Below are 22653 nucleotides of genomic sequence, written 5' to 3' on the forward strand. Positions count from 1 at the left end.
GGGAGCTCCGCTGCATGGTTATTTGATATCAGCTGGGTCCAAAAAGAACAAACTAGATAGTATAATTGTTCCCGAAGCAGCTTTTTTTGTTTTCATCTAAAAGGTAGTTTTACGTTTAAGGTATAATTCAGGTACAGTAGGCAATAATGTTCATGTAATTCAGGGAAAAACATTAACTTTGTGGTTCACACACTTTCCTTTCTCTTAAAATGTCGTCTGATATTCTTGGATCCATAATCATCGCTTCTTGACATGAGCTCAATTGGTTTAAAGTAACTTAAAAGCAGCAAATTAAACATGTGCTGTAAAATACCATAAAATTAACTTAAATGTTTGAAAACAAAAATGATAATGCGTGAGTGCCACATATGCAAAACACTATCGCTTTAAAATATAGTGTGTTTGAGTCATTCCTGTGATATTTGTGTTGCATTTGTGTAAAAACTGTAGCAGGGACACCCACTGGGTATACATGACCATATTAAAGTTGTGGAGCTGATGCTTCAGACCTGTTTGACATGTCAACAGATAAGCAGCCTAGCTTTTCTGTTGATCAAATTGTGTATATTACAGTGTTAAATCTGTAGGAAGATAGTTTGTTTGTGGCATCTTGTCTTTTCACACCACTTAAATAAAGGTCAGATAAACAATAGTGTGATATGGGATATTAACAATCTTTTTGGTGTCACATTTCATTGCCCAGTGTCACAAGCAAATTTAAATGTTATCATGCCCCATGGTATCATTTCTACTCAGCTGTAATCATCTCATCACTCAGTGTTGTTGTTCTGTATGATTCCAGGCAAACTTTAGCGTGAAATCATCCAAGGCGTTGCCCCTATGGAGCGCCCTTTGGCTTAAGATGACCAAATGCCATCATATTTTACTTAGACATGTAAACCATGTCTACACTCCTTCTACACTCCTTAACTTGGGTCTTTATGCTACAAATTCAAGGACTAAAGTTGTTTTTGTTTTGTTGTTTTTTTTTTTGGGGGGGGGGGGGGGGGGGGGGAGGGGGGGGGGGGTTCTCATGCAACTGGCAGTTTTGTAACTGTTAGGGTAACCGTGGTAACCTCATAAAGTATATTCTTCTTTATTTGTGTCAGCTTTAAATGCACTTGTGGGAGCTTGCCAGATGAAATAGGCAAAGACAGCTTCACAACCGCCAGGGGTGTTATTCTAAGATCAGGCTGGAATCAGAAGTTTTGTCGGTTTCAGTTAACCAGGGCGCTGCTAAATGGCTTAAGCCAAGCATCAGTGCACCCAGCAAAGGCTCTGAGATATATTGCTGCATGACAGCTAAAGTAGCTGGGCGCATCACGAACATGTACCCGGTCTTAAGAGACCTGAGGCTTTTCCTTCTTCATGACTGACTTCTAAAGTGTTTTATCCCTGGGACACAACAATAATGTGCATTAAGATCAAGAACAGTTATTTCAATAGTGCTTTATGTTTTATTCTGGCCTTGAATTTGATTATGTCTAGACTGTGTGTTGCTGAGAATAGCTCATAAGGGGGGATTTTGTATGAGACATCTGATTTTAGGTATGTTAACATTAGCCAACAACATTCTTTTGCAGTCAGAAATGAATTTATTGTTATTTATTTTCTAAAATAGCTAAAATAAAACAAACTCAAGTTTTTTGTCAAGCATGTCCTAACAAAGAAATACTCCTTTGTAACCTTAAATAGATAATAAAAAAGCCCTGATCTTTCCTAGCTTCTAAAAAACTGGAAAAGGAATTTATAGGCGTTAATGTCATATATTTTCACAGAACAACACTAAAGATATGACATTTTGATACAATGTAAAGTAGTCAGTGTACAGCTTGGATAAAAGTGTATGTTTGCTGTCCCATCAATATAACCCAACACTCACCAACTGATGTCAACAAAAGTGAGCACACCCCTAACTGCACATGTCCAAATTGTTCCCAAAGTGTCAATATTTTAGTGGTCACAATTGTTTTCCCGCATCACCTCAACTCTCTTGGGCATAGAGTTCACTAGAGCTTCACATGTTACCACTGGAATCCTCTTTCTCTCTTCCATGATGACGTCACGGAGCTGGTGGAGACTTGCTCCTCCACCTTCCATTTATGGATGCGTCAGAGATTCTCAATAGGGTTTAGGTATAGAGACAGGCTTGGCCAGTCCAGCACCTTTACACTCAGTTTCTTTAGCAATGCAGTTTTTGTCTTGGAGGTGTGTGTTGGGACCTGAGCCATGAGTTACAACATTAAAGGCCAGTAAGAACTTTTCTGGAACTTTCAAAATACATCGCATTAACCTAGCCAGCCAGGAACAGGAGGAGAGCAGACTTCCCGTGACGTCACTGTGTGAATAAAAACCCCGCGTTCCATTGAACAGATCACTTTCCATGTGGATTCCAGACGGGAACTGGACAGTAGAGGCACCAAACAGCGCAATTGTCTCTTTGCTGGCAACAGACATAACTCTTCCAACTAGATGCAAGAGTGTCATACGATCACATGCAACAAAGTTAAGTCATAATTTGCGATTCGAGTATCCGGAATTCATTCATATAAAGGGTGTAATAAGACAAGCTGGACTTGGCTTTTCTTCTGAGGCCTCCAGCAGCCCTAATCGAAGCAGATTTCCCCACAGCTTGGAAAAGAAGACAGGGACCGCATCACACGCCTTCCTGCATGTACGTCCAGGTTGCGAGCGCCACCCCTTCGCATCGCGGCGAATCAAGGAGCCGAACGTGCCTTTGTCATAAGGTTCGACCGGGCCAGCTAAAAGTCCTTCCCCACAGCTACAGAGGTTAGCTGCAAGCTAACCCTTTTTTTACCCACAGGTAGATGTTTCCCTCGACGCCCAGGACAACCTTCTCCTTAGCACTGTTCACGTAAGAAGTAGTGTTTGGGCAGAGAAGATTAGTTTAGAGTTAAATGATCGAATTAATGTTCGTTTAATGACGTTTGTGTTGAGGAACTCAGCTACAGTAAGTGCTAGCAGACTAGCACTCAGCTAAGGATCTGTCCTATGTTGTGTTGTTTTTTTTTTAAGTTAAGACAAACTTTATTTAAAGGTTGGTTTTTAAACACAGAAGATCAGCCACGCCTATGCATTTCAACCCTTTTATTAGTGGTATTTGAAAGGTACATGTTTGATTCTGGTTACCAGCTATAAGCTTCTTTTGTTAGCTCCAACCGCTAACAGCCAAGAACACTTTATGAGTCAGCTGAAGTGTCAGGTGGTTAGTTTCAAATGTAGGAAATAATATTTCCCAAATATTATTTTACAAAACGTGATAACTAATTAAATACTATTAAGACCCATTTATCCAGGAAGGTTTGGTTCTTATTCAAAGTAATATTTCCTTAAATATTATTTTAATAAATAAAGGCAGCTAATTAAACACCGTTGAGAATTGGTCATCCAGAAGATTGGTCTTATTCAGCAAATCATTCTTTACAATGTTATTTTATAGAAATAATGTTTTCTCTGATCTTGCATTGTGAATGGTTGTTTTAAGGTATACCAATTATTTTCTAAGTTAGTTCCAAGACTAACTTAACTTCACTTCCAGATTCTTCAAGATAATCCTTGGTTCTCAAACATAAACATTGCATATTAATGTTGCATCACTCCTTTGGTCATGGTTTTCAACCATCTTTGATCAACTTGTTTATATTGTACATAGCCCATTAGTCTTCCTTATTCTTTCATTCTGCTTGGTAGTTTAGTTGGATTGTTTTAGCATAGTAAAGAGTTTGTTGATTGAAATATGTTTGACTTTGAGTTGACTTATTTTTGTTAATAAATTCTTGTATTTTAAGAAATTTTGTGAATTCAATCTGTGTGTGTGCAGAGTTTTGCTGTTCAATAATGTCAGAGCTTGGCTCATCCCTTTCCATTTTGTCTTAATACCACCGCTTTATTGGGCTGGTATTCACAGGACAACCCTTAACAGACCGAAATTTTATTTAACAAAATATTAAATTATTAATATTATATAATATATTCATATTCATAATCACGACATGTGTTTGGGGTCATTATCATGTTAGAATACTGCCCACAGGACTATGCTTCAGTATGTAACAATACATGTTGGCATTCATGGTTCCCTAAACTGTAGCTCAGACTACAGCACTCATGCAGCTCCATATCATGACACTCCCACCACCATGCTTGACTGTAGGCAAACCAACTTGTCTTTGTATTCTTCACTTAGTTGCCGCCTAACACGACTGACAGGACATAGTGGTAGTAATCCATGTCCTGTGGTCTGCTTGTCTCCAACAAACTGTTTGCCGACTTTCTCGTGCATCTATAGAATAGGCTTCCTCTGGGACAACAGTCATGCAGAGCCATTTGATGCATTGTGCGGCGTCCGTCCGTCCGTCCCTCTATCTATCTATCTATCTATCTATCTATCTATCTATCATCTTCATCTAAGAAGCCAAAATTGACTGGTAGTTGAAGCTATTGCATACTCTCACTAACAAAAATCATGTTGCATCTGAAGAAAACCCCCATCTATAGATATGGTCTTATTTGGGTAACGTGCCAGTGTTGTGTTTGTGCCAAATGTAAGTTTTGCAATTTTCGCCTAAAGGTTCTAGCCTTCTTCCAATAGATATTGGGACATCTTAGCCAGGCCTGGATGTCTTCTTCAGAGGAAAAGCAATTCTGTCTTCAACTCTGCCACCTTGGTTTATTGATATGCAGAATACAGATGATTTATGTCACTTGTAAATCACAACCAGCACTTATTGGAAATTCCTTCAGCTCCTTCAGCATTGCTCACAGCCTCCTGGTAGCTTCCCTAACAATTTTCAATCTTGCCTTCTCAACAGTTATGGAGTAATTTTCAGTTTTTGTAATGTCACTATTGTTCCATATTTTTTTCAAATTATTGGTGTCTCCTGACTGATACCTTTGTACAATAAAATCTGTTGGACCCTTTGTAACCCATCTGCAAATTGTGGTTTTACCTAAAGTATACAATTTAGCAAATGTCAAGAAAGTCTAACTAAGGCAGATGACCTTTTTTCAGATTAGTCAAATTTACCATAATGGATTGCAGGTGGGAACTCAAGACTGACATATTAGTCTGAGGGCGTGCAGCTTTTTAAAAATATTTTTCCCCTAATGAGTTTGCTTTTCAGGTTAATTGAATTTCTATTAAGGGGGTGCACGGTGGCGCAGTTGGTAGTACTGTTGCCTTGCAGCAAGAAGGTCCTGGGCTCAACTTCCTGGGTTCTCACCGGGTACTCCGGCTTCTTCCCACAGTCCAAAAACATGACTGTTTGGTTATTTGGTCTCTCTAAATTGCCCTTAGGTATGAATGAGTGTGTGCGTGGTGGTTTGTCCTGTGAGTCTCTGCGATGGACTGGTGACCTGTCCAGGGTGTACCCTGCCCATTGCCAGTAGACTGCTGGAAATAGGCACCAGCCCCCCTGTGACCCACTATGGAATAAGCGGTATAGAAGATGAATGAATGAATGAATTTCCATTTTCAAAAAAGTTTTAATTGAAGGATGAGGCCGCTGGTCGGATAAATGTCGATTTGGTCTTATTCTCTAAAAACATTTGGTTGTTATCCACAGAAACCTCAAACAAAAAAAAAATCAAACTCCACATATTCAAAGTATATTAGTTGGTCATCTTCCTACTTTTAGAAGCAAGTGACTTCCACTAATACATATCTGATTTGCTGTTATATCTCATATTGTTATTAGATATCCCAACACTTTTAAAGTGGAATCATCTTAACCAGTGTGGGCTCGCTTCTGTCACAGCTGAGGGGTTCTCTGCAACAACGATTGGTGGGATTCTGTACACACTTGTGCTCGACTGGTGAGATTATCTTTGCCTCATGAGTTCCTCAGCAAGTTTGTTCAGACTCTGTAACAAAGGAAGTGGCTTATTATCACTCTCTGGAGGATCTGTGCTCTCATGTACAGTTCGGACACTGCTACTGCCAAAAGAGTGAACTGAACTGAACTTGACATTGAACCGTTTTGGAAATTAAAAGCATTATGCAGTCATGGGAATTTAAAAAGGATAGTGAAAATATAAATATACTAATTAAAAGAAGTTTGCTGCAGGAAAAAAGTAAGAATTGGAACCGGCTAGAATTTCAGAATAAAAGTCTCAAAAGACTTCTTAGAATGTATAACTCTAAAACGTTTAATTTCTCATGATTATGACAAAATCTTTTTAATATTTTCCTATGAAAGTAACTGGTGAAAACTTTTTAATTTTGTAACTTATCCCCTGTTCACTTTATGTCTCGTGGTGCCAATAATTGGAAAAATTTAAGTGCCAATGTTATTGTCATGGCTCCTACCTCTAGCTTGTACAAGTTTAGGTGGAATTAAGAAAATTACTTGCTTTACTGCAATAGAGCAGCAATTTTTTCATAGTTTTCATAGTCTAGTTGCAGAAAATGAGTTCTACTTCATGACATAAGGAAACAAACAAGAAAGAGATATTAGGGACTAAAGAAACTGACTATCCTAATCGGATTGAAAAATGGAAAGGACACTCCACCCTACTGCTTTCCTTTCAGTTTATTGTACTTAAAAAACTGACAATGATAAACGTTAAGGGATAAGTTTGGGGGATAGGATTTTGGTAATAGATCTTATACTGTTGAGATTTAGATGTGGTAGTTATTAGGGTGTTCTCCCTCAGTGGTGGTTCATTCATTAATGCCGGCCTGGGCGAGCTCCTCCTTCTGCCACCCCTCAACCAATCAAAATGCAGGAAATAGTCAGATTTTGGGAAGAGATCAAATGCAATGCAGTCCCAAACAAAGCATGTAAAATACTCGCAGCAGCCACCAGTGGGCGCCAACTCCTTTTTGACTATAAATTCATAAAAGCACTAATAAAAATGTTTCAGGGAGCAAATGACAGCAATGAAAGGGATAGGTCAGATTTAGCTAACAGCTAGCTAATATAAGGACCAATTTAAAGACTTAATGCAAAAGGTCTTAGGTCTTAAAGACATAAACAGTGTCATTACTGATATTTTCAAATAATTTTGACAGATATTGTGCTATCTAAGGGTTTGGTATCTTTCTGATGGATAAATGATGGTTAAAATAGTTTCCATTTTGCGAAAAAAAAAAACACAGTTATATATCTGTGTAAGAAATAGAAAATACTGCTAGGCCTGGTATTTAGCCTTAAATGCTAACATTTGGATTCTTAAATCAGAAATTAAACTATTAGAGCACACAGCAGAGATAACACACTTTTCCCACAAATGCAGAAATTGGAAGAAAACATCTAAATATTGAAGGAATTGGGCCGTAACTGATATGAAATTAGGATTAAAAATGTGATAAAAGACAATTGTGACACAAAATAAATATATTTCGATGTTAAAATTTGTCCAAAGTCGTCTGGAAATTATGTCTAAGGGGAAGTCTCCGGTCATTCATTATGTGTGCGTCAATGATAAACAGTTCAGGTAGAAGCCAAGTCGCATTAAAAACAGCGTTAGTATGGTGAAACAGTGCATTGCTGGTATTGGCAGCAATACTACAACAGCAGTTAGTTTGCAATACTTTCCTGAAGTGAAGAGGATCAGAGCTGCCTGGATCAGAGCTGGAAAACTGACGAGGGACAGATGGGCTGGTCCCACCAAGCACAGCCAGTTGTGATCGGAGGACTTCTCGGCAAACTGCTTCAAACAAGAAACCTCTGAATTCACAAGAGAGGTCGGGATGTCTTAGAGACGAAGAGCATCTGATGGGAAAATATTGCCAAAGAAAAGGTTGTTGCTAAACTGATCAAAGCTCAGCAGGTAAGAACACTTCCTGGTTGCAAAAGTACATTTATATATCGGCCGGTAATTAAAAATCTGAAATATTATTTTTATTATTAATAATCCGAAATTATTATTATTAAAATAAGATAAATTACACGCGCATACCATATATTTAAATAAATGTTTCTCTAATGATTCAAGTATAAAGTAAAAAAAAAAATGACACACCAGGTAGTGTCTTAAATCATCTCTGCTGCTGCTACTGCTCCATGCTGCTCAGCTTCGCCTCCGGTTGTTTCACTCAGTGCTGTATATACACTGTATCTGCTCCGGTCCGGTCCGGTCCACTGCAAAGCCTGGAGGAGTCCCAACAACCATACACAGATCGTGCAATAAAAGCCAGTTATAAATGTGGTAGCATTTCTCAACAACTCATTCTGCGGAAATTATATCAGTTAAACTGCTTCGTTTTTCATTTTATGCTTCCAGATATTTCCATTGTTCACTGAGTGAAGAAGCTACATTTGTTGCTTAGTTGGTGCATTTAATGTTTAATTGTTGGGTTAATAATACCTTAGTTAACCCAATGACTGATCTAATTGATCTAATGTAAACAACTGCTAATATATACACGTGTATATAAAAATCTGTGTGTATTTATTAATATAGCAAGATCTAGTCTGTCTTTAGTGAATTACTTTTGATAATCCGGATGTTATGCTCCTGCTGTTTCCTGGTGGTGCATTATGATTCATGCAGATTGACTCCAGCTGTGCCCCGACATCCAGTAAAAATAGACTCTGGTCGAACTAGATGGCCGTCTGCACGCCACAGCACTATGTGCTCTGCCATCTGATGAAAGCTGACTTTCTTCTCCTGACTCTGCTGCGTCACTCTATGTGATAGTGGCTGAAATATATCTAAAGAAGTACAGTGCCTTGCGAAAGTATTCGGCCCCCTTGAACTGGTCAACCTTTTGCCACATTTCAGTTTTCAAACATATAGATATAAAATTCTAATTTTTTGTGAAGAATCAACAACAAGTGGGACACAATCGTGAAGTGGAATGAAATTTATTGGACGTGTCAAACTTTTTTAACAAATAAAAAACTGAAAAGTGGGGAGTGCAATATTATTTGGCCCCCTCGCATTAATACTTTGTAGCGCCACCCTTTGCTGCAATTACAGCTGCAAGTCGCTTGGGGTATGTTTCTATCAGTTTTACACATTGAGAGACTGAAATTCTTGCCCATTCTTCCTTGCAAAACAGCTGGAGCTCAGTGAGGTTGGATGAAGAGTGTTCGTGAACAGCAGTCTTCAGCTCTTTCCACAGATTCTCAATTGGATTCAGGTCTGGACTTTGACTTGGCCATTCCAACACCTGGATACGTTTATTTGTGAACCATTCCATTGTAGATTTGGCTTTATGTTTTGGATCATTGTCTTGTTGGAAGATAAATCTCCGTCCCAGTCTCAGGTCTCTTTCAGACTCCAACAGGTTGTCTTCCAGAATGGTCCTGTATTTGGCCCCATCCATCTTCCCATCAATTTTGACCATCTTCCCTGTCCCTGCTGATGAAAAGCAGGCCCAAACCATGATGCTGCCACCACCATGTTTGACAGTGGGGATGGTGTGTTCAGGGTGATGAGCTGTGTTGCTTTCACGCCAAACATATCATTTTGCATTGTGGCCAAACAGTTTGATTTTGGTTTCATCTGACCAGAGCACCTTCTTCCACATGTTTGGTGTGTCTCCCAGGTGGTTTGTGGCAAACTTTAAACGAGACTTTTTATGGATATCTTTGAGAAATGGCTTTCTTCTTGCCAGTCTTCCATAAAGGCCAGATTTGTGCAGTGTACGACTGATTGTTGTCCTATGGACAGACTCTCCCACCTCAGCTGTAGATCTCTGCAGTTCATCCAGAGTGATTATGGACCTCTTGGCTGCATCTCTGATCAGTCTTCTCCTTGTTCGAGATGAAAGTTTAGAGGGACGGCCGGGTCTTGGTAGATTTGCAGTGGTCTGATAGTCCTTCCATTTCAATATGATTGCTTGCACAATGCTCCTTGGGATGTTTAAAGCTTGGGAAATCTTTTTGTATTCAAATCCAGCTTTAAACTTCTCCACAGCATTATCTTGGACCTGCCTGGTGTGTTCCTTGGTCTTCATGATGCTCTTTGCGCTTTGAACAGAACCCTGAGACTATCACAGAGCAGGTGCATTTATTGATTACACACAAGTGGATTCTATTTATCATCATCAGTCATTTGGAACAACATTGGATCATTCAGAGATCCTCACTGAACTTTTGGAGTGAGTTTGCTGCACTGAAAGTAAAGGGGCCGAATAATATTGCACGCCCCACTTTTCAGTTTTTTATTTGTTAAAAAAGTTTGACACATCCAATAAATTTAATTCCACGATTGTGTCCCACTTGTTGTTGAATCTTCACAAAAAATTTGAATTTTATATCTTTATGTTTGAAGCCTGAAATGTGGCAAAAGGTTGACCAGTTCAAGGGGGCCGCGTACTTTCGCAAAGCACTGTATCAGATTCTTCGCTGCTGTCTGGGTTGTCAGCCATTGTAGCAGCGGTCAGTTCATGTGCCGGTGTTCCCTTTTGACGTCATAAAAAAAGCGCAACAAAATGCAAAGGAGTAGTCTGGAAATGCCTTTTCAGTGCCATTTATGACCATATATCTCAACTGTTCATTTCAGTGGCATTAATTCACTTTTTAAAATATTTAATCAATGTTTCCTTTCCATACATGGAATTGGATTTATCATAAAAATCCCATGTCACAGGCACTTTAAACGCACTGGGAAACCTTGACAGTAATTCCAGTGATTTAAATGTACTTGCACGAAGCTGCATGCCTTTTGATGGAGGATCATCAGGGTTATATGGTACTGTGCCAGCACTAATGACTTCTAATTTCCTGTAAATGCAGGTCTCCCCTCTGCTGGCTGGCTGACCGAATTTGGTGCCAAATCATGTGTTTGTTTGTTCACAGGCTGGTTACGGGTCCTGTTAGTCTGCAAGCAGCCTTTTCTTCTTTACGATATAAAAGTATTTCTCAGACCTTATTTCTGGGTAATTTATTAATTTTTTTGTTGGTTTTTATGTCAAAAATAAGAGCTACTAGGATTTTAAACTGTGAATCTAGAACCTATTCAGTGCTCTTTCCTCACACCTTACCCAATATTTATTCTGTTGTATTCCTACCCTATAAGAACTTCCCTAGAAGATAAATATGACTTGCAGTTCATCATAGGAAGTGCTCCATATCGTAGGGCTTCATTTAAATAAATTATGTCCTCACCTTACAGCGAGTTAGTGTTTGTTCTTAACAAATGCGAGAGAAGTGGCAAATAAGGACATTTATTTTGAGCAGTTTTATTTTTTATCAAAGCAACAGTCTGGAGCAACTTTGGCCAAAAGTAGACTTGATAGCCCTCTAGTGGCCGCTGCTTTTCATGTGTAAAAAAAGCCTTGCAAAAGTATTCATACCCTTTGAACCTTTTATGTGTTGTCACATTACAGCCACAAACTTTAGTGAATTTTATTAAGGTCTACTGTATTGATCCAAAACAAAACACCACATATTTGTGAAGTGCAACAAAAATCATTATGGTTTTTAATAAAAAAATAAAATATAATCTGAAAAGTGTGGTGGGCATTTCTGTTCACCCCCCCACCCCCAAATCAATACGGTGTAGAACCACCTTTCACTGATATTACAGCTATGTCTCTACCAGCTTTATAAATCTAAAGACTGACCTTTTTGCCCAACTTTTCTTTGAAAAATTGCAGATTGCATGAAGCGCATCTATGAATTGCAACTTTCAAGTCACAAATTGCCACAAATTCTCAATTAACTTTAGGTCTGGACTTTGACTAGGACAATCAAACACATAAATATGCTCTGATCTAAACCAATTCATTGGGAATCTGGCTTTATGTTTAGGGTCATTGTCACGCTGGAAGGTGAATTAAACTGACCAGCTTCCGTGTCCCTGCTGAATTTTGTCCCCACGGAAATATGCTGCCATGTTTCACCATGGGGACAGTGTGTTTAGCGTAATGTGCACTGTTTCTAACAAACTTCTGTTCCAGGCTTAGAATATTTTTGCAAAGCTGTCATGAAATCATTTGTTGAATGAAACAAATGATCCAAAACCATTTTATTGCTAATGCAATAGTTTGTTAATGTAAGATGTTCACATACAAAACTGAGACCAATCATGTACATTTGAAAGCATGCATTACTCCACAAAAAAGCAAGTTCAGGGCATTGTTTTTCTCCATTTCAAGCTCTAATGGCGTTTTAGCAGCCAAGTGGGTGCAGGCCCCCCAATTGAGACAAAGTAGTTCCACCACCAGGGTTTCTCCGCTCTCTCTTCACGCTGCTGGTTCAGGTCAGCCATCATGGTGTATTGAGTGTACTGCTTGTATGGGTCAAACCGCTCGTAGGTGCTCATGGACGAGAAGATGTTTTCACCCTCCTGCAGGTCAGAGTCTGGAGGAGCTTTCTGTAGCACAAAGTCCACCCGGCCTGCAGTCGGCATCAGAGCAGGCAGGTGGACTTTCTTTGTGGCTCGGGTGTATCCGGAAGCCGAGGCGGTGACAATGTGGATGCCCGGGGTGAGGAGGCGCCAGTAGTCTCCGTTTTCAGCTGGGCAAGAACAAAAAACATTTGTATGATTACGTTTAAAGCTGGATTTATTAGGGCTTACTAGAAAAGGAATACAATAAAAGGGCAACTGATTCTAGATTTCTGAGATTTTGACTCAGGCCAATCTTTTCAGATTTTTATTTGTAAAGAAAATGTAAAAATATTTAGGATTTTTCCCTTCAAAATGAAGTACTGCCTTGTGTTGGTCTAACACATAAAATCCCAAATAAAATACATTCAAGTTCAAATGTATATGAATATGTTTCCCATTGCTGTATTTTATCATTAACACGTTGTATTAACCCTAGTTATATCTACCTGTGGTAATGTCGTGCCGTATTCCTCTGACTGATATTCTTGCACCTTTTATTCCTTTTCCCTCCTCATCTTTTACCATTCCTTTGATCCCTCGATGAGCCTGGGCAACGACACCAAAATCAATGTTTTCCACCTCCATGTTTTGTTTCTTATTTTGTCAATTAAGAATTCATCAACAAACATATCTGTTCTCCATTCAGGTTCAGTAAATCTTTATCTTCACAAATATCAAGTTACAAAAGAAATATCTCACAGCCTCAATGAAGGTAATCAAAGCTTCTTGGTTATCCTGCCAGCTGAGGAACAGTTCCTCCTCAGGAGGGAATTTATCACATCCGAGACCCACTGTCACCTCAAAACAGTTGGTGTGAAGGTAGTTGAAGTCCTGCATACCTGGCCAGAAACAAAAAACAAACTGGTTTAAGCTTATTCCTCAAAAGACTGAGGTCTTTTTCCCTTCCACAACTTACAGAATCCTCCTTCCTTCCTTCCTCCCAGGCTCTTCATCATGATTGGTCTTAAAGCGACCTCTACAGGGTCCAGTTAAAATTACAATTTCACAACTCAGAAATACCCCCTTACTTGGGTTAGGATTGCTTTTCCACTCACCGCCAGCAATGCTGGACCACTGCGCTCCGTTAAGGACCGTGCTCTGACAGTCAGCATTGGATGATCCACTTTGTGAGATTTCTTTGGACATTTTTTTGTGGGAATCTGCATAGGTTCTCGCGAGAAGTTTAAAAACCTAAACACACACACACACACATTAGTTTGTCTTTTTGTTTTTAGTTTGTGGACTGTTGTTTTTTATATTGCCGTTACGACTAGTGAACAAACCTGTGTTTGCTGAAGGATGGTGTGAATTTGTTAAAGCACACCCTGACTGTCTTCATCTCCTCGCTTGGTGAAATGCAGCCAAAAAAGCTTATTAATATGAAATCATGCAGATAGATTAAGATGTATTTTGAATAAACCTTTTATGAATCTAGGTTAATGAATATGATATGAAGATGCAAGGACATTTTAATTGAAAATTGTTCAACACAAAAGCCACAATTTGAAATATGTTTCTCAAGACCTATTATTTTTATTTTACTTAATGTTTTTTCAGCATTGAATAAAAGAAACAGTCTGATGTTTTTAGTGCGAAAGGGCTATCCAAATCCATGTCTATGTGAAAATCAAAATAATTATGAACTAATTATGATGAACTGAAGTTTTTTTGTTCAGGATCACTACGCTCACCCAGGCCTGATTATTGCCTGACCTCAAGAATCCACCTAAATAATATTTGTCTGACAACAGGAGGTAGACTAAAGTATCTTAAATAGCAACATATGCTCCCAATTTAAAGAAATTCAAGAACAGATAAGAAACAAAGTCATCTAGATCTATCGATCTGGAAAGGAATGCAAAGATATTTATAAGGCTTTGGGACTCCAGTGAACCACAGTAAGAACCATTATCCACAAATGGAGAAAACATGCCACAGCAGTGAACCTACCCAGGAATGGCCAGCCTACCTATATTACTCCAAGAGCACATTGACGACTCATCTAGGTCACAAAATAACCCAGAACAACATTTAAAGCACTGCAGGCCTCACTGGTCTCAGTTAAGGTCAAAACTCAAGATTCAACAAGAAAGAGACTGGACAAAAATGATTTGTGGGAAAATATTCCGTGGACTGATGAGACAAAAGTGGAACTTTTTGAAAGGTCTGCATCCCGTTACAACTGCTGCAAAATTAACACTTACTTGACGTCAGAGGTGGTTAGTTTAGCCACAAATTGTACTTAAGTAAGAGCAGCATTACTCAAGAAGACGTAAAAAGTAAAGTGCAATAAAATTGTTACTAGAAGTACATTTTTTTTAATTACTCAAGTAAATGTAACTGAGTAAATGTAACTAGTTACTACCCATCTCTGTTTGCTGTAGCAGGTGGAACCATAAATTCAGCTCTCTAGCAGAAAACCTGGGGAAGAAGGCCTGGCAATCAGTTCGTGATCTCAGGCTCAAGCATATTTGGGAGGGAGCAGGACAATGACCTGAAGCACACCAGAAACTGTGGGGGGCTCATAAAAATAAAAACAAAATTAGGGTTTTTTGTGGTCTACTCTGTGCGGACATAAAGTCAAATGAGATGCTACCGCAGGTCCTTTATCACCACCAGTTATTAGGTTTAGAAGAGGGTTACACACAGTGTCCATTGAACACTAATTTTTGTATTGATTCAGGCTAGCTTTGATATTAAAATTTGATTAACTGAAATAAACAAGAAATCCAAAAAGGGATAAACTACTGTACTGCACTGTGCATGTATATTGTACATTGTTTTTCATCTCTTGTACATCTGAGACTTTGATCAACCAGTGAATGTTTTTCTGGTAAACCCTGCGATTCACACAGCCCGTTTACCTTATCATCTGGTGTTGGGGAGAACATGTTCTCTCCCCGCGGGTGTTTGGACAGATCATAAGGGTAAGAGACCATCAGATTTCCAACATGGAAGCTCGCAGAGAGAACAAACGGGATGGAGCGAATCCACTTCATAACTGCATACGTCTCTGGCGCAACCTGAATTCCGGCATTTAAAGAGTCACTCAAATTAAAATCTGTTTGTTTGTTTGTGGCAAAAAGATTTTGTAATAGGTTTGTCTTTTAGACTGTGAAGAGTCATTCTGTACCTTACCAAACCAGTAATTGTTTGGGATTGGAACATGGTCGGTGCGAAAGCCCTTCTGTCTGCGTCTTCTGTAAATGATGGTTGTCAGGTCTGGGAAGTTTCTGTTCAGATCGATGTTCTCGGCGTTGTTCCGGCCGACGTTCCTAGAATTGTATCTGTTGCCCTGTAGATTTAAAAAAGAAGTGTTTTATAATTCTAAAGAACAAAAAGAACTAATAATTTCAGTTTTCATTGTTTAATCCGAGCAGGAAATGTTTCAGTAAAAAGTTTTTCCAGGAAATGCATTAATTTTGTTTTGCTAAAAATTTTTCATGAAAACAGTCAAAACAAAAATAACATTTATGGGAGGTTCTTAAAATAACAACAATTAGTCTGCTCACCACGCCTCCTCAATGCAAAAATGTACTGTCTGATTAACCTACGGCTATGGAGCAGGAATAACCCACTAGTTAATGATAGCAAATTCAACATTTAGACTTCTTTATTCATCCAGCTTTACTCAGTTAAGGAGGCATCAGCCCCTACAATGGGATTACCAGAATGAGAGAGAAAACAGTCAAAGAAAGAATTAATTACAGATTATGTCAGAGCGGTAACTGTTTAAAACACAAGGAAAATCACTGTAGCCACTGTAGTCATGAGGGCAATAACTTTTAAATGGATTGCACTGAACCCAGTTTTCAGTGAAGCTGCTCATGTTATGTGAAAAGAGGAAAAACATAAGTGTTGTGAAAATAAAACCAGTAATTTCAGCAATAATACTATCTTTGGTGAATGTTTCACAGTGTCCTTACACTTTGACTAATCTAAAGCCACTTCAAACTCTCCGCAAAGGTGTAACTGTAGCAAGTTTTAAACATTTCATGGACGCAGACTTCCACATTCACTGCATTTGCTGCATTTGTGGAAGATAGAGGAACTGGAGCTCCACTTGGGATTATAACCCTGTTTTGCATACTTATAAACATTAACTTTTGTTCTGTCACACTCTGAAACAAAAGAAAAGTCTCTCTAAACGTCACACACACCTAACTCCAGCAACTGCCTTGTATGTTTTAAACATAAATCAGCTAATAATCAAAACTTCTGAAGGGTTGTGGCTTATTTATTTGTGCCTTGTGGCATAAATGCTGTGAAATGGTTTAAAACCTTAAAATATTACTTTAACTGAAGGATTTACTCCCTTTGTCTACACAGATGGCTGTGAGCAAAAGTCTGTAATTTAATATCTTTAGCGGGTAAAGTAAAAAAAAAAATTAACCATAGGCAAGTTAAAGTGACTTGTGTGGAATCTATTGCTGAGGAAGTTATAATCTAATGCTGAGAACATTCAGCCAATCAGAAACACTTTGTACCCCTCATTCCACAAATCTTCCTGCCTGAAGGTTCAGGGTAATATAAAAAGAACTGCCTCCCTACCAAGTTCGCTTTCTGGGGTAAATTAGTCCCCAAGTGATTACTAACAGTGATTAGTTTTAAATTGGATATCATGCATATTTATGCACTTCTCCTAGGAGCTAACCTGCCTAATACTTTTTGGTGTGATTAACATCTAGCAAGGAAGTATAAAATATTAAACGTAAATGTATATATATCCATGGAGTAGTCACCTCTTCATCACTGTAGTTACTGTCCCCGACCCCGGACGTAGCCACCTCATATCCATCAGGGTTCATGGAGGGTAGGATGTGGATGCGGGTGTTGTTGATGAGCGTCTGGATGTGGTCGTTTCCTTGCAGATACTCTGAGCACAGGTACTGAGCCAGGTAGATCAGCAGCTGGCCACCAAGGGCTTCATTTCCATGCATGTTTCCAATGAACTTCATCTCAGGCTTGACTATGCAGAGTAACATTTATTATTAAACATTAATATAATAAAGGAAAGTATTGCTTGAATCAGAGCTGTGCTCACGTAGTTGATGCTCTCCAGGACTGTTGGAGAACTCAATCACCAGCAGCTCCCGGCCCTCTGTGCTACGGCCGATGCTGTATGTCCTGGAAATTTCAGAGCATCGATCTTCAGTCTTCTTTAAGATTCCAATCATCTGGGAGTTAGAGTTGTAGGTGAACTGGATTGGTTCAGCAGCCTGTTCAAGTTCAGGAACCTCCATGGCCTGAGCAGCCTCATCTTCTTGATCTGCAGTGAAGTAATGACCGACTGTTGACACCGACTCAAAATAAACAACAGAGATGGAGGTGTGCTAAGATAAAGGTTATCTGTCTAACCTGTCTCGTCTCATCAAATGGCATGAAGATATTCATTGTTGAAATAAAGCCATAAGAAGTACCATTTGCAATTTGCTACAAACCATGTAGGGGACACAGAAAATATGTGGAACCAAATTGAACATTTGACCTTCATGCTAAATGCAGGTATGTGCAATCATGCTGTGAGATGTTTTGTTTTTCCTTTTCTTAGCCGGTACAGGGAAGCTGGTCACGATTGATGCGTAGATGGATGGAGCTAAACAGAACAATTCTGAAAGAAAACCTGTTAAAGGCTGCAGAAGACTAGGGCAGCGCTTCACCTTCCAGCAACCAGATCTACAATGGCATTGTTTAGATCAAATTATATTCATGTATTAAAATGTTCCAGTCAAAGTTCAGACATAAATCCAAATGAGAATCTGTGGCAAGATTAAAAAAAAAACACATATTTTTATTCCACTTCACAATTATGCACTCCTTTGTTTTGGTCTACAGATAAAATGCCAAATAAACACTCTGGGGTTTGTGTTTGTAATTTGACGAAATGGGAAAAATTCAAGGGGTATGAATACTTTGCAGGGGGCCTTTCTGCATGGAGTTTGCATGTTCTCTCCGTACATTTGTGGGTTCTCTCCAGGTACTTCCTCCCACAGTCCAACAACATGACTCTCTCTAAATTGCCCTTAGGTGTGAATGAGTGTGTGCATGGTTGTATGTCCTGTGTGTGTCTGTGCTGCCCTGCGATGGACTGGCGACCTGTCTAGGGTGGACCCCGCCTCCCGCCCATTGACTGCTGGAGATAAGAACCAGCTTCCCCACGACCCCCTTTGGAAGAAGCGGTAGAAAATGACTGACTGATTGAATACTTTGCAAAGCGCTGTAGATAAATGACACACAAAAGGACAAACAATAATAACCGAAAATAAGTTTAAGAAGAAAAGTTGTATATGTTTGAATGGGGTGTAGCTGATTTCATGATGATTAATGTGTTGTCTATTATTTCCAGTCCTTTTTCGTACTTTTTATTACTGTTTTTTGGGCACTCTTGTCATTATGAATTATCAATCTTTGTTTAACTCCTTTGGTGATAGTATTTACTTTTGAAAATACAAAATATTTTTGCTCTCCTTTTTTTACTAATAACTCTTTGCATTATGTCAAAGAACAGTGATAAAATTAGCTCGGAGGGAAAAAAGGCTTTGCTCAGCAATTAAAAAGAAAAAGACGAGTGTTTTAGTGCTTTCTTTGGGAACAACACATCTGACTTCACTGGTTCAGTTTTATAACCATAAAATAACTGAAGCTTTAAATAATTTCCTGCTGTCTGTGAACACTTCCCAAACTTTCACACAATCATCTGCTTCACACATGACTCTGAATGTGGCAGCGGAATACTTTTTATCTCTAGTAAGCTGTTCTTTTTTAAATTAAGAATCTATGTTTTGGTTTGATACAAATCATAACAAAATACACTGAGCGACTGAATAAAACTAAGCTGCGAATAAAACATGAAAATGACAAGACTATGTCTCCAAGTAGGTTTATGTGAGGACAGAAGGCGATCCAGCTGGATGGTGTTTTGAGCTGAGCCGTTGTGTGTGTTAGCCAGATGTCTTTATATAACTTTATATAAACTAATACTGTCCTCCAACTCTGTGGGCTGCTGTGCTGTTCCTCTTTCAGATGAAAAACAAAGTAATGTAACTCTGTGGGAACAAAGTGTGCAGAGTCAGTAGCTATTAACAGATTATAAAGTTAAATCTGTGGGAACCGACTAAATAAGAGCTCAAAGTAAGAGCAGTGCTGTGGGACTTTTACAACTTTTGAAACGTAACAAGGAACAAATACTTGGTGGTTAGTTTGGTCTCAAACGGCGAACATGCTTCAGCTTAAGGCTGGTCAGCTTTTTTCTTTTATGGACACAATAAACCAGAAGACTGATTTAGGTGAGTGACGCTATCCCCCAATTTCAACATCCAGGCTAAACCTCATTTCAACATCTCGATGTTAAGTCCATGCATTTCCCTGGTTTACAACTATATGTTTTATCTAGGTTTAGAGCAAACAGAGCTCATCTAGTAAAGACAATGTGTTATTAATCAGGAGGTTCTGAATTTCAGCCCAGCTCATTCTCCTCTTATTCTTATAGATTTATACATCTAATAAAAGTATAAAACATGTGGACTTTTACACCAAATATATACCGGTTTTAGCCTACGTGTTGTCTGGGCATTGTTACGACATATTTTCATATGTCCGACAATCTGTCGTTGTTGACATTCAGTTGTTGACACAACTGTTCTATCTGCGGAAAATAATACAAGCATCTGACAAGCATACTTTCCTTCATGATCTGGCTTTGGTAAGCATCATAGCTATGAGGGTCTTTATACCGTTGCCATTTTTTCCTAATCTTAAAAACCTGACAAACATTTTACATTTACCATGTTTCCCTGGAATCCAACCGTAGCAAAAACCAAGTAAATAAAGTAAGAAGGTTCAGTGGAAGACATTCTTTCCAAACTATGTCAGACAGAAAAGTCAAAATAAAAACATTTAAAACTTGTTTTTAGCCACAGACAAAATCTTTCTATTACCTTTGAGACCATCCAGTGGGTCATAACATCCCTCCTGTTCGCTCACAAAGAAGCGATCACAATCCAGAAAGTAGGGCCAGGCCATCTTGATCCTCTCAAAAGCATGACTGCATTTTTTATGCACTGCCTCGCAGGAGCTGCGGCAGGGCCTTAGGACCTTGTTCCCCTCACAGCGGGGGGCCAAAACTGAGCAGCCCAGCATCCGGATCTCAGGGTTGCACTGTCCGCCCAGCAGGGATTCAACCACGCTGATGAGGAGGTACTCAACACCGGTTTCTGCATCCTTGTGGGTGGTGTGGCCGAGGATGTTCGGGAACATGGTGCTGGTGTAGGGCATGTCATCACAATAGGAAAGCAGGATGTCTGTGCATTTGGCTGGACCAGAAAAGAGTGACAAAATAAGATCAGATTAAGTTTCATTATTAATGACCTTTTGTGGTTTACCCTCCTATTGGAGAGTGTTGCTGCTGTATTGTGCAGGCCATAACGTAACATTTCTGTGTTAAAAACACTTTCTTTTGTAATATTTAAATTTTCTGAGAATTTCACATTTCCCCTAGCTGTAAGCCATAGTCATCAAAATAGACAGAAAACCACTACTGATGTACATTTAACACTAAATATCAAATACACAATATAAAATCATTGTTTTTTCTCGCTGTCTGACACTAAATTAAACTAATATTTTCCTGTTCCAGTGAACCTTCATGAACCTTACCTGCTTTAGGTTGGTTAGGATTATCAAAACTATTTCTATAAGCTCAATCCCATATTCACGACTTTGTGATCGGCGCTCTAAAACACTGATGTCATTGTTCTTAAACCACTGTAAAGTTGTCACTATGCTTCGGGTGAGTTTTAACATCCTGGCTAATGTCTTGCCCTCTAGTTGCTTCAATGTTGTTCTCCCCTCCTGATGCCATCTGCTGTATTTTGTGAAGTGCACCAGCAAAACATGATGATGACATTGGGATGTATAGCCAGGCTTGCAACTTCACCCTTTCTCAAATGTAACAATGGTCATTATGGTCAATGGATTTAGTTTTTTAATTTATACAATTGTTTTTAGTCATGATAACCACTCAAAGCACTTTACGCTAGAGCCACATTCACCCTATTGCATTCACAAATCTCCACACAGCAGGGGTTTAGTGCCTTACCTAGCTACCTCCATTGCCCATAATTCTATATTCAAAACATAGACTGCATCATATCCTGTAGCCACTGTAAACTTGTGTAACATTTTAATATGCATTAACATAATCAATAATGCAACATTAATATAATTAATACACATTGTTCAAACATATTAAAGTGAACTATAAGACATTATAACTTAGAGACATGACCAAAACAAAATGGGAAATTTTAATTTAAAGGCAGAGATTAAGTTTATGTAACTTTGTTATTCATGTTGGACAAATCAAACATTTTATGTGGAGTTTATGTTCTGATGAGCGACAAGATAAAAATATTGTCAGTTTTATTTTTAAGAACCCATTATGTATCTCTATTTGTCACAGTGTGAGATCCTCGATCTTCTGCTCCTAAATATTTCTATTATCTGTGGAAATTAGAATTTGAATATTTCATGCCACCATCGATCATCTAAAAATACTCAACCGTTTCACGCCTCTTAGGCCAGAATCCATTAACACTCTGGGGCCTGCATGATTTATGATCCTGTTTGTTATGTAAATCGAGTAGTTTAAGCCCACAGAACGGTCTTTGTCACTGAGAGGTCGACGTTTTTCTTTCTTGTCACTTGCTGCTTTGGTTTCAAGATCGGAAGCCCGAGAAGCTGTCATTAAAAATTCAAACACCTTGGTGACATTATAGGCTGAGACAATATGAGAAGAGGATCGCGAACGATCCGTGCAGGACAACCTTCTTCCTTCAAGTTTGAGGGTACTTACGCTTTTCTTCCACTCCTGGCTTGCACATTCCTGCAAAACACATCAGTTGCATTAGTGAACACTAGATGGCAGAGTGGGATCTGCAAATTCATAAAATTGGATTATAAAATCTTCTCTTTTACCAACATCTCTTCTTGTTTTAGCAGCTCTCTAATAGACAAAATGCCTGACAGTCTGTTATCATGAAAACTGCACTGATACGGAAACAAGATATTTATCAGTAGCCTATTATTTATAACTAACTATCTGTTATTTAACATTCATGAAACGTACACGTCAAACCGATCATGCCCGGATACACACAGACTGTAATCCCATAATAAGGATGAGAAAGTTTACCTCTAATCTGCGGGTCGCATCGCGGCTGAGCCCCACATACCAGCACCAACATCTGCAGCAGAACCAGCAGCATTTTCCCACTCTGTTATCCCCGCTCCGTTATGTGGCACCTACACACAGAGGGTGTGTTTTTCACTCAGTGAGTGTGTGTGTGT

General features: G+C 38.9%; 1 protein-coding gene across 1 annotated transcript; it reads right to left on the reverse strand.

Annotated features, from left to right (window-relative positions):
- Positions 1 to 11135: 11135 nt before the first annotated feature.
- LOC124880127 (carboxypeptidase Z-like) lies at positions 11136 to 22625 on the reverse strand. Its single transcript, XM_047385061.1, has 11 exons — positions 22499 to 22625; positions 22160 to 22189; positions 20244 to 20618; positions 17351 to 17575; positions 17049 to 17275; positions 15440 to 15601; positions 15171 to 15329; positions 13362 to 13497; positions 13006 to 13145; positions 12753 to 12852; positions 11136 to 12434 (listed from the first exon to the last, which is right to left on the reverse strand). The coding sequence occupies exons 1-11, from the start codon at positions 22569 to 22571 to the stop codon at positions 12076 to 12078; spliced, it is 1986 nt and encodes a 661-aa protein (XP_047241017.1). The 5' UTR covers positions 22572 to 22625; the 3' UTR covers positions 11136 to 12075.
- Between the last annotated feature and the right edge of the window lie 28 nt (positions 22626 to 22653).

The sequence above is a fragment of the Girardinichthys multiradiatus genome, chromosome 14, assembly GCF_021462225.1.
Source record: "Girardinichthys multiradiatus isolate DD_20200921_A chromosome 14, DD_fGirMul_XY1, whole genome shotgun sequence".
Taxonomy (NCBI): Eukaryota; Metazoa; Chordata; class Actinopteri; order Cyprinodontiformes; family Goodeidae; genus Girardinichthys; species Girardinichthys multiradiatus.

Coding starts and splice junctions, on each gene's coding strand:
- LOC124880127 (XM_047385061.1), bottom strand. CDS start 22,571: ATGCTGCTGGTTCTGCTGCAGATGTTGGTGCTGGTATGTGGGGCTCAG. Junction 17,276..17,350: donor TCCTGGAGAGCATCAACTAC/GTGAGCACAGCT, acceptor TACTCTGCATAG/TCAAGCCTGAGATGAAGTTC. Junction 12,853..13,005: donor TGATTACCTTCATTGAGGCT/GTGAGATATTTC, acceptor GTCGTTGCCCAG/GCTCATCGAGGGATCAAAGG.